The sequence below is a fragment of the Furipterus horrens genome, unplaced genomic scaffold, assembly GCF_987537825.1.
Source record: "Furipterus horrens unplaced genomic scaffold, mFurHor1.1.pri manual_scaffold_1, whole genome shotgun sequence".
In the NCBI taxonomy this organism is placed as follows: domain Eukaryota; kingdom Metazoa; phylum Chordata; class Mammalia; order Chiroptera; family Furipteridae; genus Furipterus; species Furipterus horrens.
Genome location: NW_028327171.1, coordinates 105,188,296 through 105,206,311, shown reverse-complemented (window position 1 = coordinate 105,206,311; position 18,016 = coordinate 105,188,296). Strand labels below are relative to the sequence as shown.

The 18,016-nt window shown below is 35.0% G+C and overlaps 1 protein-coding gene across 5 annotated transcripts in view; it reads right to left on the bottom strand.

Moving 5' to 3' along the window:
* Positions 1–18,016, bottom strand: part of STXBP5L (syntaxin binding protein 5L) — a 344,728-nt gene that overhangs the window by 44,187 nt on the left and 282,525 nt on the right. For 2 of the 5 annotated variants that reach the window (XM_090265844.1, XM_090265862.1), the window contains one exon: positions 12,173–12,223. The exons of the other annotated variants lie outside the window; for them this stretch is intronic. In XM_090265844.1, the coding sequence (XP_090121970.1) occupies positions 12,173–12,223 (51 nt within the window). The remainder of the gene's footprint in view (positions 1–12,172; positions 12,224–18,016) is intronic. 5 annotated transcript variants of the gene reach the window in all.

The window sequence follows — 18,016 nt, the reverse complement described above, 5'->3', positions numbered from 1 at the left end:
ATTTGTATGTTTTGATCTAAAATGAGATTCCTGTAGACAACATACATTTGGATATGTGTTCTTAGTCTATTCTGCCAATCTCTATCTTTTAATTGGTGAGTTTAATTCATTTATATTTAAAGTAATCAGCAATAAGGAAGCACTTCTGCCATTTTTCTATTTTTATAGAAGTGTATCTTCTGTTGTTTCTGAGTTGCTCCAATATCACTTTTGTTTGACATATTTTCCCCTTGTATGCATTTATTTCCTGCACATTTCCTTTTCTGTACATTTTTTAGTTATTTTCCTAATGGTTACTTTGGTGATTACAATCCACATTCTAAGTTTATAACATTCTATTTTGAACTGATACCAACTTAGCTTCAATAGCATATAAAATTCTACTCCTATATAGCTCCATCACTTTCCCTTACACTGTTATCTATTATCATTTTACAGTGCATGCACATTAAGAGGAATTTATAAATAATGTTTTATTAATTTTCCTTTTAAAACATTTGGGGGGAGGCGTTAAGAAAAAAATATAATGTTAAAAAAACAAAAATATAATTAATACTACTGGCTTCTATGTCTACCTATGTAGTCACCTTTACCAGTAATATTCAATTCACTATGGGACTTAGTTACCACATAGTGTCCTTTCCTTTCAGCCTGTAGGACTCCCTTTAGTATTTCTTGTAGGGAGGGTCTAATAGTGACCAACTCTCTCTGCTTTGTTTATCTGAGAAAGTCTTAATTTCTCTTTTGTTTTTGAAGGAATATTTTGCCAGATAGAAAATTGTTTTCAATTTCATTTTGTATTAGTTTCATGTATAGATATAGGCTTTTTTTGTTGACAGTTTTAATTCTTTCAGTACTTTAAATATGTCATCCCACTACCTTGTGGCCACTATGATTTCTCTTGTGAATTGGCTATAAATATTATTGAGGATCCCTTATACATGACGAGTCACTTCTCTCATGATGCTTTAAAAATACTCTTTGTAAAATTTAATTGTAATGTACCCCAGTGTGGGTCTCTATGAGTTTTTCATATGTGGAATTCATCAGATTTCTTGGATGTGTAGGTTCACATCTTTCCTCAAGTTTGGAAGTTTTCAGCTATCATTTCTTCAAATATTCTTTCTTCTCCTTTGGTCTTTCTCTTCTCCTTCTGGTACTCCCATAATATGTTAATACACTTGATGGTGTTTCACAAGTTTCTTAGCCTCTGTTCATTTTCGTTTTGGTTTTCTGAGTCAATTACTTCAACTGTATTATTTTCAAGTAGGCCAATTTCTTCTGCCTGCTCAAAGCTGCTGTTGAATCTCCACTGAATTTTTCATGTCAGCCACTTGTAATTTTTAGCTCCAAATTTTCTACTTAGTTCCTTTTTATAATTTCTGGGTTTTTTTTCTTTTTCTTTATTTTTTGGTTTTTCAATTACAGTTGTCCCATTTTACCCCCATTGCTCCTTCCACCCAGCCCATCCCTTCTCCCACAGTCATATCCCTCCCCGTTGTCCATGTCCATGAGTCATTTATACACGTTCCTTGATTAGACCCTTCCTTTACTTATCCCCCTTCTATCCCTCCCCCCTTCCCCCTACTGACTACTATTCTACTCTTTGTCCTATTTAGTTCGTTTGTTTGTGTTGCTCTTTAGTTTCCTGTATTAGGTGATATCATATGGTATTTTGCTTTCTTTGCCTGGCTTATTTCACTAAGCATAATTCTCTCTAGTTCCATCCATGTTGTCACAAATGGCAGGAGTTCCTTCTTTCTCTCTGCTGCATAGTATTCCATTGTGTAAATGTACCACAGTTTTTTGACCCACTCATCTTCAGATGGGCACTTAGGCTGTTTCCAGCACTTAGCTATTGTAAAGAGGGCTGCTATGAACATAGGGGTGCATAAGTTTTTTTGAATTAGGGTTTTAGGATTTTTCTGGTACAATCCTAGCAGTGCAATCGCTGGTTCAAAAGGCGGTTCCATTTTTACTTTTTTGAGGTAATTCCATACTGTTTTCCACAGTGGCTGCACTAGTCTGCATTCCCACCAACAGTTTAGTAGGGTTCCCATTTCTCCACATCCTCGCCAGCATTTGTTGTTTGTTGATTTGTTGATGATGGCCATTCTGACAGGTGTAAAGTGGTATCTCATTGTGGTTTTTATTTGCATCTCTCTGATGGCCAATGATGTTGAGCATTTTTTCATGTGTCTATGGACGTTCTGTATGTCCTCTTTGGAGAAGTCTTTTTTCAGGTCCTTTGCCCATTTTTAAATTGGGTTGTTTGATTTCTTGATTTTGAGTCATATAAGCCCTTTATATATTTTGGAGATCAGTCCCCTGTCTGTAATATCATTGGCAAATATGTTTTCCCATATAGTTGGTTTCCTTTTCATCTTCCTGATATTTTCTTTTGCTGAGCAGAAACTCTTTAGTTTGATGTAGTCCCATTTGTTTATTTTTACCTTTATTTCTCTTGCCTTAGGAGATGTAGCCATGAAGATATTGTTATGTGGGATATCTGAAATTTTCCTGCCTATGTTTTCCTCTAGGACTTTCATGGTGTCATGGCTTACATTGAAGTCTTGAGTTTCTTCTCGTGTGCAGTGTAAGTTGGTGGTCTAGTTTCTTTTTTTTTTTTTGCACGTCCCTGTCCAGTTCTTCCAGCACCATTTGTTAAATAGGCTCTTCTCACTCCATTTTATGTTCCTTCCTCCTTTATCAAATATTAGTTGACCATAGAGGCCTGGGTTTATTTCTGGGCTCTCTATTCTGTTCCACTGATCTATATGTCTGTTCTTATGCCAGTACCAGACTGTTTTGATCATAGTGGCTTCGTAGTATTGTTTGATGACTGGTATTGTGATTCCTCCTGCTGTGTGCTTCTGTTTCAAGATAGCTTTTGCTATTCGGGGTCTTTTTTGGTTCCATATGAACTTTTGGAGTATTTGTTCTAGGTCAATTAAATATGTCATTGGTATTTTAATAGGGATTGCATTGAATCTGTAAATTGCTTTGGGTAGTATGGCCATTTTGATGATGTTGATTCTTCCCATCCAAGAACATGGTATTTGCATCCATTTATTTGTATCTTTTTAAATTTATTTCGTCATTGTTGCGTAATTTTCAGTGTACAGGTCTTTTATCTCTTTAGTTAAGTTTATTCCTAGGTATTTTATTTTTCTTGTTGCTATAGTAAATGGTATTTTCTTTTTTGCCTCTCTCTCTGATATTTTATTGTTGGTGTACAGAAATGCCTTAGATTTCTGTATATCTATTTTGTACCCTGCTATTTTGTCATATTCACTTATTATATCGAGTAGTCTTTTAGTGGAGTTTATAGGGTTTTCTAGGTATTCTATCATGTCGTCTGCAAATAGTGATAGTTTTACTTTTTCTTTCCCCATTTGGATGCCTTTTATTTCTTTTTCTTGTCTGATTGCTGTGGCTAGGACTTCCAACACTATGTTGAATAGGAGTGGAGAGAGTGGACAACCTTGTCTAGTTCCTGAATTCAGGGGGAATGCTTTTAGTTTTTGTCCATTGAGTATGATGTTGGCCTCAGGCTTCTCATATATAGCCTTAATTATGTTAAGGTATGCTCCCTCTATTCCCATTTTGCTGAGTGTTTTCATCATAAATGGGTGTTGTACTTTATTAAATGCTTTTTCTGCATCTATAGATATGATCATGTGATTTTTGTCTTTCATTTTTTTTTTAGGTGATGTATTATATTTATTGATTTGCGAATATTAAACCATCCTTGCATCCCTGGGATGAGTCCCACTTGATCGTGGTGTATGATCTTTTTGACGTATTGCTGGATCCTGTTTGCCAAAATTTTATTGAGGATTTTAGCATCTATGTTCATCAGTGATATTGGCCTGTAGTTTTCTTTCTTTGTTGTGTCTTGACCTGGTTTTGGGATTAGGGTAATACTGGCTTCATAGAAAGAGTTTGGGATTTTTCCCTCTTCTTGGATTTTTTGGAATAGTTTGAGGAGGGTAGGAGTTAGTTCTTCCCTAAATGTTTTGTAAAATTCGCCTGTGAAGCCATCCAGTCCAGGGCTTTTGTGTGCAGGGAGATTTTTGATTACTGTCTCAATTTCCTTCTTTGTTATTGGTCTATTGAGACTTTCTACTTCTTCTTGATTCAGTTTTGGAAGGTTATGTTTCTTGAAATTTGTCCATTTCTTCTAGGTTGTCAAATTTCTTGCCATACAGTTGTTTGTAGTAATTTCTTACAATTGTTTGTATTTCTGAGGTATCAGTCGTGTTTTCTCCTCTTTCATTTCTGATTTTGTTTATTTGAGTCTTCTCTCTTTTTTTCTTGATGGGCCTGGCTAGAGACTTGTCAATTTTGTTTATTTTTTTGAAGAACCAGATCCCAGTTTTATAGATTTTTTGGATTGTTTGTTTAGTCTTTATGTCGTTTAATTATGCTTTGACCTTGATGATTTCCTTTCTTCTCCTTGCCCTAGGCTTTGTTTGTTGTTGTTGTTCTAGTTTTTGTAGCTTTAGGATAAGATTTTTTATTTGAGATTCTGCTATCCTTTTCAGATATGCCTGTATTGCTATGAACTTCCCTCTTAGGACTGCTTTTGCTGTGTCCCATAGGTTTTGGGCTGTTGTGTGCTCATTGTCATTAGTTTCTAGAAATTTCTTGATTTCCTCTTTGATGTCATTGTTAACCCATTCACTATTTAATAGCGTGTTATTCATTCCCCATGAGTTTGGGTGTCTTTGATTTTTTTTCTCTGAGGTTGATTTTTAGTTTCAAGGCATTGTGGTCTGAAAAGATGCTTGATATTATTTCAATTTTCTTGAGTTTGTTGAGGCTTGTTTTGTGTCCTATTATGTGGTCTATCTTTGAAAATGTCCCATGTGCCTTTGAAAAAAATGTATATTTTGCTTCTTTGGGGTGAAAAGTTCTATATATATCAGTTAAGTCCATGTGGTTTAGTGTGTTGTTCAATGCCTGTATATCTTTGGTGTTTCTTTGCTTGGATGATCTGTCTATTGTTGATAATGGAGTGTTGAAGTCCCCTACTATGAGTGTGTTGTTGTTAATATCCTTCTTGTGGTCTTCTAGTATTTTCTTTATGTATTTGGGTGCTCCTATGTTGGGTGCATATATTTTTATCAGTGTTATATCTTCTTGATAGATTGTTCCTTTAAGTATTATGAAATGTCCTTCTTTGTCTCTTTTTATTGCCCTTGCTTTGAAATCCGTTTTGTCTGATATGAGGACTGCTACCCCAGCTTTTTTTTCAGGCCTGTTTGCTTGGAATATTTTTTTATATCCCTTTACTTTCAGTCTATGTAAATCTTTTGTTTTGAGGTGTGTTTCTTGTAAACAGCTAATATGTGGGTCCTGTTTTCTTATCTATTACGTTACCCTATGTCTTTTAATTGGAGCATTTAATCCATTTACATTTAAGGTTATTATTGACATGTATTTATTCATCTCCTTTTGTACCTCTGTTCCTCTACTCTTTTTTTGTTTTTTCTCTTTCTTTTTCTTAGAATATTCCCTTTAGCATCTCTTGCAATGCTGGTTTGGTGGAGATGTATTCTTTTAGTCTTCCTTTGAGAAACTCCATATTTCACCTTCTATTTTGAATGAGAGCCTTGCTGGGTAGAGTATTCTTGGTTGTAGGCCTCTGTTTTTCATTGCTTGAAATATTTTTGACCATTCCCTTCTGGCTTGTAGTATTTCTGTTGAGAAATCGGTCGACAGCCTTATTGGAGCTCCCTTGTAAGTTATTTGCTGTTTTTCTCTTGCTGCTTTTAGGATTCTCTCTTTGTCTTGGAATGTTGCCATTTTAACTATGATGTGCCTTGGAGTGGGTTTTGGGGGGTTCCTCTTTATTGGAACTGTCTGTGCTTCCTGGACTTGCATAACTTTTTCTCTCATCAGGTTGGGAAAATTTTCTGTCACTATTTCTCCTATCAGTTTATCTATTCCTTGTTCTTCTGATCCCTCTTTAATTCCGATTACTCTTATATTGTTCTTCCTTATCCTATCCTGTAACTCCCTTCATACATTTTAAATCTTTTTTCATTTTGCTGTATCATCTGAGAATTTTTTCCTACATTATCTTCTAATTCACTAATACAATCCTCTGCTTCGTTTAGTCTGCTTTTGACTGATTCTACTGTGTTTTTCAGTTCAGAGATTGCATTCTTCATTTCTTCCTGCTTCTTGTCGATAGTTTCTATGTCTTTTTTTTATGCTGGTGTAGTTCTCTGTAAGTTCCCTGTAATTTTCTTGGAGCAGTTGGTAACTTCCTTGGAGGCTGTCATAGTTGTTTTTAAGGTTGTCAAGTATATTGAGCTTCTTCACCACCATTGTTTTGAATTCCATGTCTGACATTTGGGCTATATCTATTCCATCTGCCTCTCTTTCTGGGGATTCCTCTTTTCTTTTCATTGAGAGGTTGTTTCTGCGTCTTACCATGTTGGATTCTAATTGTTTTTGTTATTTGGATTTGTCTGTTTTGCCTTCCCACCTTTGTGGTATGAGATTCTTTGTGGTAGATCTGGGGGTTTCAGTGGTGCAGTCTCTTTGATTTCTGGAGCCTGATATTCTTGGGGTACCTTTTATGTCGTTTGTTTATGCTGTCTGGTTATATTTCAGATGCTTTTTGTTAGGATCTTTCTTCTGGCTAGTTGATTGAGAGTCACTCTATCCACTTTATCTTGAATTCTTTTGTGGAGATGTCAGTTTAGCCTTTGTGTGTTGTCTTGATTTTCTGTATCCACAGCTCCTCTAATGAGGTGGGTCAGAGGTTCCTGTTCCTTGCAGCAGTAGGCCCCCGCACGGCGCACGGCGCGTTCCTTAGGTGCCTGTTGGAGGTAGCCAAGGTGTCCTTGCAGGCAAGCCTGTGAGCCGGTAAGGCGGCCCAGAGAGCTTGCCTCAGGCCTGCTGCGCAGCGCTGTGGGAGTTTCCCAAGGGGGCCAGGGAGCTAGCCTCAACGCAGTGCTCCGGGAGTTGGTCTCTTGCCTCTTAGGGTGGGGCCCCAAACACTTGTGCTCAGTAGAAGTGAGTGCCTGTGAGTCACTGCTGCCTGCTGTTCCGGCGCCGCAGCTGCCCACCGTTCTGGCAGCCGCCCACCGTTTCCACACCACCTGTGTGGGCACAAGCAGAGCCTGAGCAAATGCTTTGAGCTCCAGCCTGGCACTTGGGCCTGGCACCCACTGGAGCTGGCCTGGGGCGACTACGCACAGTCTTCTGTGTATCCAGTGGGCCCTCCCTGCACCCATTGGGGCACTGATCTTATGTCTGTTGCAGTGTGTCCGAGGGGCACCTGGACTCGTGGCCCTGCGCACCTGGGCCAGTGAATGAGGGCACTTCCCTATGCACGCCCGCAACCCAAGGGGAGGGTTGGGGAGTGGGTGAGCGCACTTCTGTGCCTGTGCTCCTCAAGAATGTCCTATCACCCCCAAACTACCCCCCCCCCCCCGCAGTTTACAAGAGAAAAATATAAAGGAAAAATTACGTTCTCACTTGCACAGCAGTACGCTGTTTCTTGTCTTTCAGCGCCAATGCCACCTGGTCGAGTCCTGTCTCTGCCAGCAGGCAGAGTTCCGCTCTCCTCCCGACTCCTCTCTGGGGAATCCTGTTGTCGCCAAAACGCCTTTGTGTACTTCCAGCCGCAGCTCGGGCAGCCACCCCAGTGAGGAATCCCATTTCATCCCTTTTTCTTCCACTATCCTCACTAAACAGGTTGTTCCCAGATGGTTTTTCTCTAATCCAGTAGTGCCAAGGCTCGACTCCTGCCACTTGTCCAGCTGCTCACTGAGATGTTCTGTCTGCAATTAGTCCAAACTACAGACGGGTCTTGGGAGCCTGAGAGTGCAGCTTCCCCTCACTCCTCCGCCATCTTCCCTCCATGTAGCAACATTTTCACTGATGTATCTCTTGGGAAGCTGGAGACCCAGATGAGATGTTACGCAAGGCCTGATGTTTACCTTCCTCAGGGGCCTCCTCAATTTCTGTTTCTTTATTGAAAGAGTATTTATTTACTGTTATCCAAGATTCTTCCTTTCTTTCATTTTCATTTGTCTTGTATTAGCTTCATAATTTCTTAATCTTTAAAAAATTTGTTATTTCTAAAGTATCCTAAAAAGTGTCATTTTTGAAGTCTTTGTGTTCTTTTAATGAAATTAATTTCATTTGCAATTAATTGTTGTAGTAGTCAATTCTTTGTTTTCTTTCTTAGCATTAGATTTCTTTATGCAGTCTGGAATATTTTTCTAGCTCCCCTTCTTTGTTCTCTACTCTGGGTAAATAGTTTTGTAGTTGCTAACTACTTTAGAGATCCCTAGTCTATAATATTCAGTACTCTTGATCCATGATTTTATTAGGATATAAAAAAAAATCTAGCTACTGATCTAGTAAGTCAGAAACCAGGCCCACTACTTTTTGCAGCCAGAAGTTATAGGTCTTTATCTTCCTGGCACTGGAACCCTGGCTGGGGGCCCTGGTGTGGGGCTGGTACCCTTTGCTCCTGAGATATCCCTCCTGAAATATTATCCACCGCACGTGGGTATGGGACCAGGTGTTCCACATCTCTGCCCTTCCTACCAGTTTGGATGGATGTGGTTTCTTTAATTCTATAGTTGTCAGATTCCCAGTCTATTTAATAGCTGATGGTTCTCAGTGTTGGCTATTCTACAGTTTTGTTGTAATTTTGATGTGGTTGTGTGAGGAGGCGAGCTGTGTTTACCTATGCTGCCATCTTGACACGAAGTTCCTTTTTTTTTTTTTTAATGCTTTATGTAGCCACTTACCACTATATGGTCTGAATTTTCTTATTTTATATATATTTATTTTTTGTCTAATTTTTGAAGTTGTTGTATTTTAATTTAATCAAGTAGTTACCTTGAAGATATATTCTTAATTCTTTACTTCTGGTTATCTATGCATAATATCAATTGTTTTCACCTTATGGAAGGTAAAATTGGCATAGTTCCTCTTCCTTGATTTGTCTTTGCTCTTTTTAAAAAATACTTTATTTATTTTTAGAGAGAGGAGAAGGGAGAGAGACATCGATGTGAGAGTGAAACATTGATCAGTTGCCTCTCATAGGCACCCTCACCAGGGACTGTACCCCCAACTCAGGCAAGTTCCCTGACAGGAATTGAACCTGTAACCTTTTGGTTTACAGGATGATACCCAACCAACAAAGCCACACTGGTCAGGACTATCTTTGCTCTTAAACAGAACCAGTTAACCATCAAATTAGCTACAGAATCATTAAATCTTTTGTTGGCAACTTTTACCTCCTTGCTACCTTCCATCTCAATTTCAAAATTACACTATTATTTCTATATTGTTATGAATTTTAAGTTTACATTCTATCTTATAATCATATTTGCTTCTGTTGTTTAACATTAGTTCTACAATTACATAAATTAAGTACTCACTACTTGTTCTTTGACATGGCTTCTCCATGCATCCTTTCATTAGGTGGGTATCCTATAGTAGATTTTTGTTTTTCAGACCAAATGGGTGTATGTGTTTCATTTACAGTATTCTATAATGCATATATAATAATATTCCACAATGTTACCTGCCAGCAAGGCTTGAAATTTATAAAATTAATTCACTTTTAGGTTTTTAATTTAAATATCTAGTTTATTAGGAAAGAGAAATGTCTGTATTTTTTTGTTAAAAATGAAAAGATAGTTTTTCATTAAATATAAAAATGTTACTTATAAAGTAATTTCTCACGAATCTGGCAATTACTTCATAAAATGCTACTTAAGGGTTCTAACTGCATAAGTGACTCATAAATAAGGTTTTTACTGCTATTACTATTGTTTTATTATTACTGTTATACTATTCCTGTTACGGATTGTTGTAACAAAAAGTTATATTAGTATCAACATTTGTCTTTAGTGAACAGCTCATATACAAAATCACTAATACCTTTAGATAGGTAAATATTATTAATTTGAGTTTGAGATTACCCCCTACACTGCAGCCCTGCATTTCTAATTGTTTATTGAATGGTTAACATGGATGTCCCCATAGCAACTGAAACTTGTTTTCCTTTCCTCTCAAATCAGGTATTCTCCATGACAGCTATTCTCATCATTCTGTAGTCATCCTTGACTCCTCCTATGCCCTCTTACCTCACTCTTCCCAGTCTCACATCAGTAATTCCTTCTCTGCTGTTAATTTTCATTGTTATCCTACTTTAGGTCCTCATTTGGCCTACTGCAATAGCTTCTTAAATATCTTCCTTTTTAATTAATGGATTATGTGCTATTGTATATCTTCCTAAAACATGTCACAAGCAACCCAAGGTATATTTTACACCAAGGTTTTACTTTGGAAGAATTTTCATACATACAGACATGACCCTCTTTCAAGAGGCCTTTTAATTTAGTTCTAGAAATTTGTGGGAAGCAAGTTTTAGAAATAAAATTACACTGTTTACATATTTGGAAATATAGATTTAATAAAATTTTATTATGAATCCTTTCGAGTGCAAATTATCCTTTAGTAAAGTAAGAAGCACATGACTATTTTGTTTCTTATATATATGAGTTTTCATAATTCATATTTGCTTAAAGTATGTATGAAAATAGCAACAATGAAGCAACTGGGAGGGAGAAAATCAGAGTCTTTGTGAAACTGATATTGGTAGATATTGTTTATTAATATGTTTATTTATAACAATCATGCCTAACTGACCTCCAGATTAGAATTATAACTAAAATTTCTTTGCTACTTCTAAAAATATAAAAGTGGGCTGGAAATTTTCTATTTTATGTTTCCTTTTCAACATTCTAGAATAAAGTACTATGATTGTGGAAATTATGTGACTATCAGAATGTATTGTTTTCTAGATGGGTGTTATGATTTAAATAGTCTTCATTTGACATTTGTCACACTACATGCTACACAAAATGATAGTTATAAGATTGTAAACTTTGCAATGATAGGTACTTGATTTAAATTGTTTTGCTACTAGTTGTGTGGCTATAGGCAAATTAAAATTTTTCATAGCCTAACTTATTCATTTGTAAAATGGGAACAGTATCATCTACCTTATCTCAGATAATATGTACATATCAGAAAGCATAGTGTCTGACACATAGTAGGAGGTCAACAAATTAAACTATAATGTTGATTCTTCCTTTGACATCAGTTACACTAGTAAAATACTAATTGACAATGCTTTATTTATAAGCTAATAATAATATTACTGAGCTAATGATAATTACTGCATCAGTGCTCTACATTTAAAAAATATTATAATTACCTAACAATCAAATTCATATAAGATTTTTATGTAATTAGGTTTTAAATTTTATGAAATATTTATCTAACAGTTATTAATATAATGAAATCAAGTATGTGACTATAAACTTTGGGTACCATGTTCTAGGTTCAAATCTTAAATCTACCATTTATTAACAACATATGTGAAACAGCTTTGTAAATTCTTAAGAATAATGCAAAGACTAATTATTGTAGTTTTGTTATTTTAACCATCACATTAGTAGTATTTAATGCTATGGCTTTGAATCAGAATAAAGAAGATGGAAAAAAAGGTAATTCAATTAAATTTCAAAAAAGAAAAACTATATGTTTTAACAAGCAGATAAAAGTTCTGAAACAAAACTATATGAAGGCCTTTTTAATGAAGCCTTCTTTATTTCAGCGTTAGAATCATGAATAAGGCTGTGACCACCAAAAAGAATAAACTAAAAGTGAATCAAATTTTCTATAACTTCCCTCGAATAAAAGTTATCAAAGCTCCATTCTTTTATATATTAGACTTTTTTAAAAAGTAGCATCACTTCTAAATCATACTAATATAAAAATAATTCCAGAAAAAAATGATGCCCATTTACATGATAACAGTCACAAAGGACCCATATGCATGATTATTTAATGTTTAAAAACATTTTCATGATAAAAAGAAAACAAAACATTATATACCTTGGTGTGTAATGATTTATAAAACATAATTTTATAAAATGATTATTAAACACAATGTTGAATGCTGCCAACAGAACTGTATGGTGACTTTTTAAAAGCCTTTTTGGAAAGACATCATACACTGCCATCTAGGAAACTTGTGTTATTCATGGACTGGTTAGTAAAAATGTTCAGCCAAATGAATGTAAGAAAACTTAAAATTGTTGGCTTTTGCCTACCGTACCAAGATCAGCCTTAAGATCTGTTGGCAGACTTAACTTTCTTGATCCTTTAACTGAAACAACAGAAAAAGGAAAAAGGCAGTTGTTAATTATATAAAATTAAAGAGGAATGTTGGGGAACAGTATGTTTTACAATATAATTATTAAAATCTTGATAAACATTATATTTAGTGAGTATGTATGGAAGCAGATATATTGTTCAATGTTAGTTTATTGTCACTGAGTAGTAAATACTTAATATGTAAACAGAAACATGAGAAAAGTAATTGTTCTTATAGTAAATATTTAAATGTATCTTAGCATAGTTTTTTTCATATGTAGTGTGGAGTGACTTCTTTATTTTACTGATTTGAGAGAGAGAAAGTAGTTGGGGAGAGAGAGAGGGAGGAGAGAAAGAAAGAGAGAGAGAGAATTTGTTGTTCCACTTATTTATGCATTCATTGGTTGATTCTTGTTTGTGCCCTGATCTGGGATTGAAACTGCAACTGTGGTGTATCAGGATGACACTCTAACCAACTGAACTCTAATAGGTAAAGAAGTATTGCAATAAATGTATTAGGTTATGTCATAAATAATGATAAAGGTAAAAACTGATGAACTTGTCAACAATTTTTTGAAATAGATAATTCTATTACAGATATGTATGAAGCAGTCAAGGAAATTTTACTATGCCCATGGCAGGTAAAATGACTTCACTACTGAACACTATAATGTTAAATTCAGTAGATAAGAAAATCTTGAAAATACAAAATATTTGAAAATAAATTTAATTACATTATATAAATCAAGCTGTTAGAAAGTATTTGAATAAACCAAGAAAACTCCTGCAATTTATTGAAAAACACTACGCATTATTTATCTGTTAATAAAAATTGTGCATCCCATTAAAATATTTAACTGGAATGCATGTTATCATATAGAGAAATGCATTAGGGGAAATCATGTTAGAAATCTTTTCTGTCAATATATTAAGACTTAAATTGATACTACCAATTAATTGATACTTTCTAATGAGTGATTTTTTACAAGTAGGAAAGTTATTTTAAAATAAAGATGCCAGATAGTATAATAGAAAGAATACTCAATTTAAAATCAGAAAACATGGCTCACAAATTTCTGAACTGTTACCACCTAGATATACAGCTTTGAAAAAAACCACTTCATCAATTTGCCGCTTAGTCTTCTTATATGTCAACAAATATTCTTGATACTATTTCTAATGTTTCAGCTGAAATATGATTGGAACACATTTTATAATAGGTTTTATAAAACGTAAATATATAAGCCTAAAATTTCTTTTTATGTGTCATAAAATATTAGTTTTGATTTTTTTCCAACCACTTAAAAATTTAAAACCCATTCTTAATTTACAGCTTACCAAAATAGGTGGTAAGCTGGCTTTAGCCTGTGGGCTATAGTGTGCTGAGTACAATATGCCATGCTAAACTACTTATAAAAAGAAACTAAGTACTATCATTCTAATAAAAATAACAATAGCAGGCAGTTTTCTCTATCAAGAGACATTAGGAAATAATTAAAGATTAAGTGTAAATAAATAAATCAAATTTTAGTAATTTGAGTTTAAAATGAGCACAAACAAAAAGACATTATTTACATCAAAATATGAAAACTATATAAATATATGTAATAATTATGCTTTAGAACAGGCTGCAATAAAGTGTATTTTTAAAATTGATCCATATTCAGATTCACTAAGCAAGCGGGACACTTACTATTTTAAATAATCTTTCACTTAATTTTTTTATTTATCGATTTTTTTTTTTTTAGAGAGAAAGAGATTGATTTGTTGTTCTATTTATTTATGTATTCATTGGTTGATCTTTGTATGTGCCCTGACTAGTAACCGAACCTGCCATCTTGGCATATCAGGGCAATGCTCTAACCAACTGAGCTACTCAGCCAGGGTCTTTCATTTCATTTTTAAAATAGGAACTAATTCTTTATAACTTAAAGATATGTTTTATAATTTCTTTTGTTTCTATTTTGTTTTATAATTTCTTTTTTTTTTAAATTTTTTTATTTTGGTTTTTCAATTACAGTTGTCCCCTTTTCCCCCAATTTCTCTCCCCCACCCAACCCACCCCCTCTCCCGCAATCATATCCCTCCCCGTTGTCCATGTCCATGAGTCTTTCATACAGGCTCTTTAATTAAACCCTTCCCTTACTTATCCCCCTGTTTTGTAATTTCTTTTGTTTCTATTTTAAATAGGATACTTCAACATATCTATATAGTATTAATTATTTCAAAAGTGGATTACAAAGATGCTTTTAAAAAGAAGCCAAAGTCCCTGCCTATTGGTCAATAAGCCCAGATGCATACAGCAGGACAGTGACCACACCCCTCATATTTAAATGGAAAATTCACCTCCTATAATCCTCCTTACACTGGCTCTCAAATCTGTTCCTCTTTGGGGGATTCCCTCTCCACTTTGCCACTTACCTTTTTGGCTTCCTGTATACTACTTCCTACCTGAAAACACTTCATCTTCAGTTGTGTAATGGGGAGAGAAAGGGAAGGATTAGATGGTGGGATTATTTAGGGAATGTCTTTAATAACAACAGTCTTCTGTTATTTATGCATAGAATGGTCCTCCTCTTCCCTTGTCCAACTAGTAAACGCCTACTCATCCTTCAAAACAGCTAAAAAAAAAATTACTTTCTGAAGGCAGCCTCAAACTTAAGGCTTATCTGGTGACATTATCTTAATGTTCATAGAATCTGTGCACATCTCTGTTACAAGGGACACATTTTATTATACTTGGGTTTTTTTTTTTGTCATTCTGTCCACTATCCACTAACATCCTGAAACTTGGAGTTCTCCAAAGATAGGGATTGTATTCTCAATACCTAATGGAGTATGTGTACAATAAGTATTTCTTCAATGAATGCTGGAAAAGAAAACAGTAAAGCTAGAAGGCAGGGGTGAAAGATTACTCTGAAGAGGTCTAAGCAGATTGAGAAAGTGTTAGAGTAAGATGTTACACATTAACAAGTGAGAAATTTGGGTTGGAAGATGTATGGGGCAAAAGTGAGTAAGAGGCAAGTAGTATTGGAAATGTATAGAATGAAAACAATACATACTAACATTTGCAACGTGCCCCTGGAAATGCAGCTTTAAATGTCTTCATTTTTACTGTTATCTAAGCTAAAGCATACACACTGCTATCATTTCATAGTATTAGCCAAAGGGGAGAAAATGGGAAATGCAGACTTCTCACTACTCACTGGCTTAGCACACTGCACAGAAAAGAAAGATGGAGAATCCTGGCTCAAAGGGATTTTAGAGGTTGTCTAGTCAAATATCCTCTCAATGCAAGTATTCTCCTACAACATTCTTGTCACCCTGTTTAAATAGTTCCACAACAGAAACCTTCAAAGGAGTTTTAAAAAATCCAATTTGTCATTTGCTATAATTGCTACAGGATTTCCTTCTCTTGAGCTCAAACTACTGGCCATTATCATTTACTAATTTGTCCCAGTTCTAACCTCTGGGGCAATAAGGACTAACTGATTTGTGCTCTCACATGTCAGATTTTAAAGTACCTGAAGAGACTTAGGGATACCAGCAGGTATTCTCAGTAGATCAGCAGAAGTTTGTATTTTTTAAAGTGTTGCAGGTGATACTGATGCCAAGAGGCTAGCAGATCACAATTTGAGAAATGTTTTATGGTTTTATGAATATTAACCAACCTATGGGATTTTTACTCAGGACCAGTCCACAAAAGGTACTTCCTGAGATGCAGCTCATATTTTCCATACAAGACATGCCATATTGTCCTTAGTTGTTAAATTAGCTATAAATATAGATATAGATATCACTTTGCTGAGCTTAAGGTCATTATGATTAGATATATATATTTTAAAATAATTAAATTTAAAAGGTACTTTTTAAAATAAAGTTTTTGTCATCATATTTGTATTTGATCCTCCATTTTCTAATAAGAAATAGAAGGTTGGTAGTTATAATGACAGTAATGCCCCTATAGAAGAGGCTAGATGCACCCCCTACTCCCATAAAGCTCCATGGCACGTTTTCTGGTATTTGGTGAAGTGAAGCCGAGTGATCAAGAACACAAGTAAACTGGATTCAAATTGTGTCTCACCTATTACCAGCCTACTGACACTGGGCTAGTAGTTACTTAATCTCATAAAGATTATGTTTCTCTTCCTCTGTAAAATGGGGGATAATGACAGTCTCCACTTCATAGGAATCTTGCCAGCATTAATTAAGGAAATATGTGTAAAGTACTTAGCATGGTGTGGTATGTAACAACCATTAAATATTAGCTATTACTTTCATTATCAAACTTAGCTGGCAAGAAAAGATTGTTATTCTATGGTATTCTATACCAAAATATGATTTATCTGAGCAACATGCCCTACCTAAAATAGAATGCATAGGATTAAACACAGCATACTTGATAAGGCCTCCAGTTGTATCTAGTACTATTACTTCTTTGCACAATAGTATTTCCTAAGAATCCACCATATCCCACACTTGATTCATGATGGACTTATTCTCTATAAAAATCCCTTTGTCATGTTGTGCATCATCACATAGAATAATATCTTTAACCCTTCACACCTTGAAAAGCTGCCTGTCTTGGCTCACAGACAATAACACAACAAATTGTAGCACAGCTAGTCCAGCTGTGGGGCAGGGAATATCACTGTAGTCCTGTTAGATTTGGGGCAAACTGTCAGAAAATTCTTCCTGTTACTTCAACATTTTTAGAAATAAAAACAAAATTAAAAGCAGAAAATATAGTTCATGAAGGTATACTAAAAAGGTAAATTTTATTTTATATAAATATTTTTCAATAAATCTGAATTTTTAAAAAATGTGAAGGAAAGCATCCCCAAAGATAGGGTTAATCACTGACCTAATCAAATCTATCACCTTGTGGCTTACCTAGAAATTTTTAGGAAGGATGTCATAAGAGACCAAAGATGATACAAATAAGTGAAAGGACTGACTGATGGCAAGAACATATTAATATCTATCTACGAACTCAAGCCTAAAGATCAGGTGATGCCCAAGCTGTGCAATAGCACTAGGTTACAAACCTTTGCAGGACAATTTATTTCCACTGCTAGATTCCTCTGCCTCCCAAAAACAGGTTGTTACAGTAGTGAGGCAGGGTAGTCTGGTGACTTCTGATAGCTATACCAGGATGAGTTCATATACTCAGCCCTAGCTTTGATCTTCAGCCCTAAATAACTGTAGAACTTCAGGCATTACAACAGGGTTTTGCCTACAGAGCTTCATGTATCTTGTTTGTATCATCTCCTTCAATCAACTGTAGGTTCATATTACTCTTTTCCTAACTCATAATTCAATTCAAAGTCAGTGGATAGATAGTACAGCCTGGCTCAACAGAGAGATTTTGTATTGGCTTCAAGTAAATCTCAGTCAGATCCTTGGTTCCACATTTGAATAAAAATTTTAGGAATGGAATGAAACCTGAGTAAGTTGGAATATGGCTACTACTTTAATGAGAAATAAAATAAAAAGATAGGTTCAAAGTTTCTAATTTAAAGTTTCTGATTTGTTGTTTCTTGATTACAAACAACTAGAAACAACTGAGTTGATTTTATGGTTTCCATGAAGGATTTCTACTTTATTACAAATAAGCTATAAATAATGTTAGGAAATTTAAAATGGTCAAGAAGACTAAATTCAGTCTCTTTAGGCCATGGATATTCATTATTGCTTTCATAATAACTACTAATCTTATTGAGAATCTATGTTCTAGACACTAGCACACAGTTAAGGTTAAGAAACTTGGCTAAAGTTATGGTGGAAGGGTAAGGTCAAATTTCTC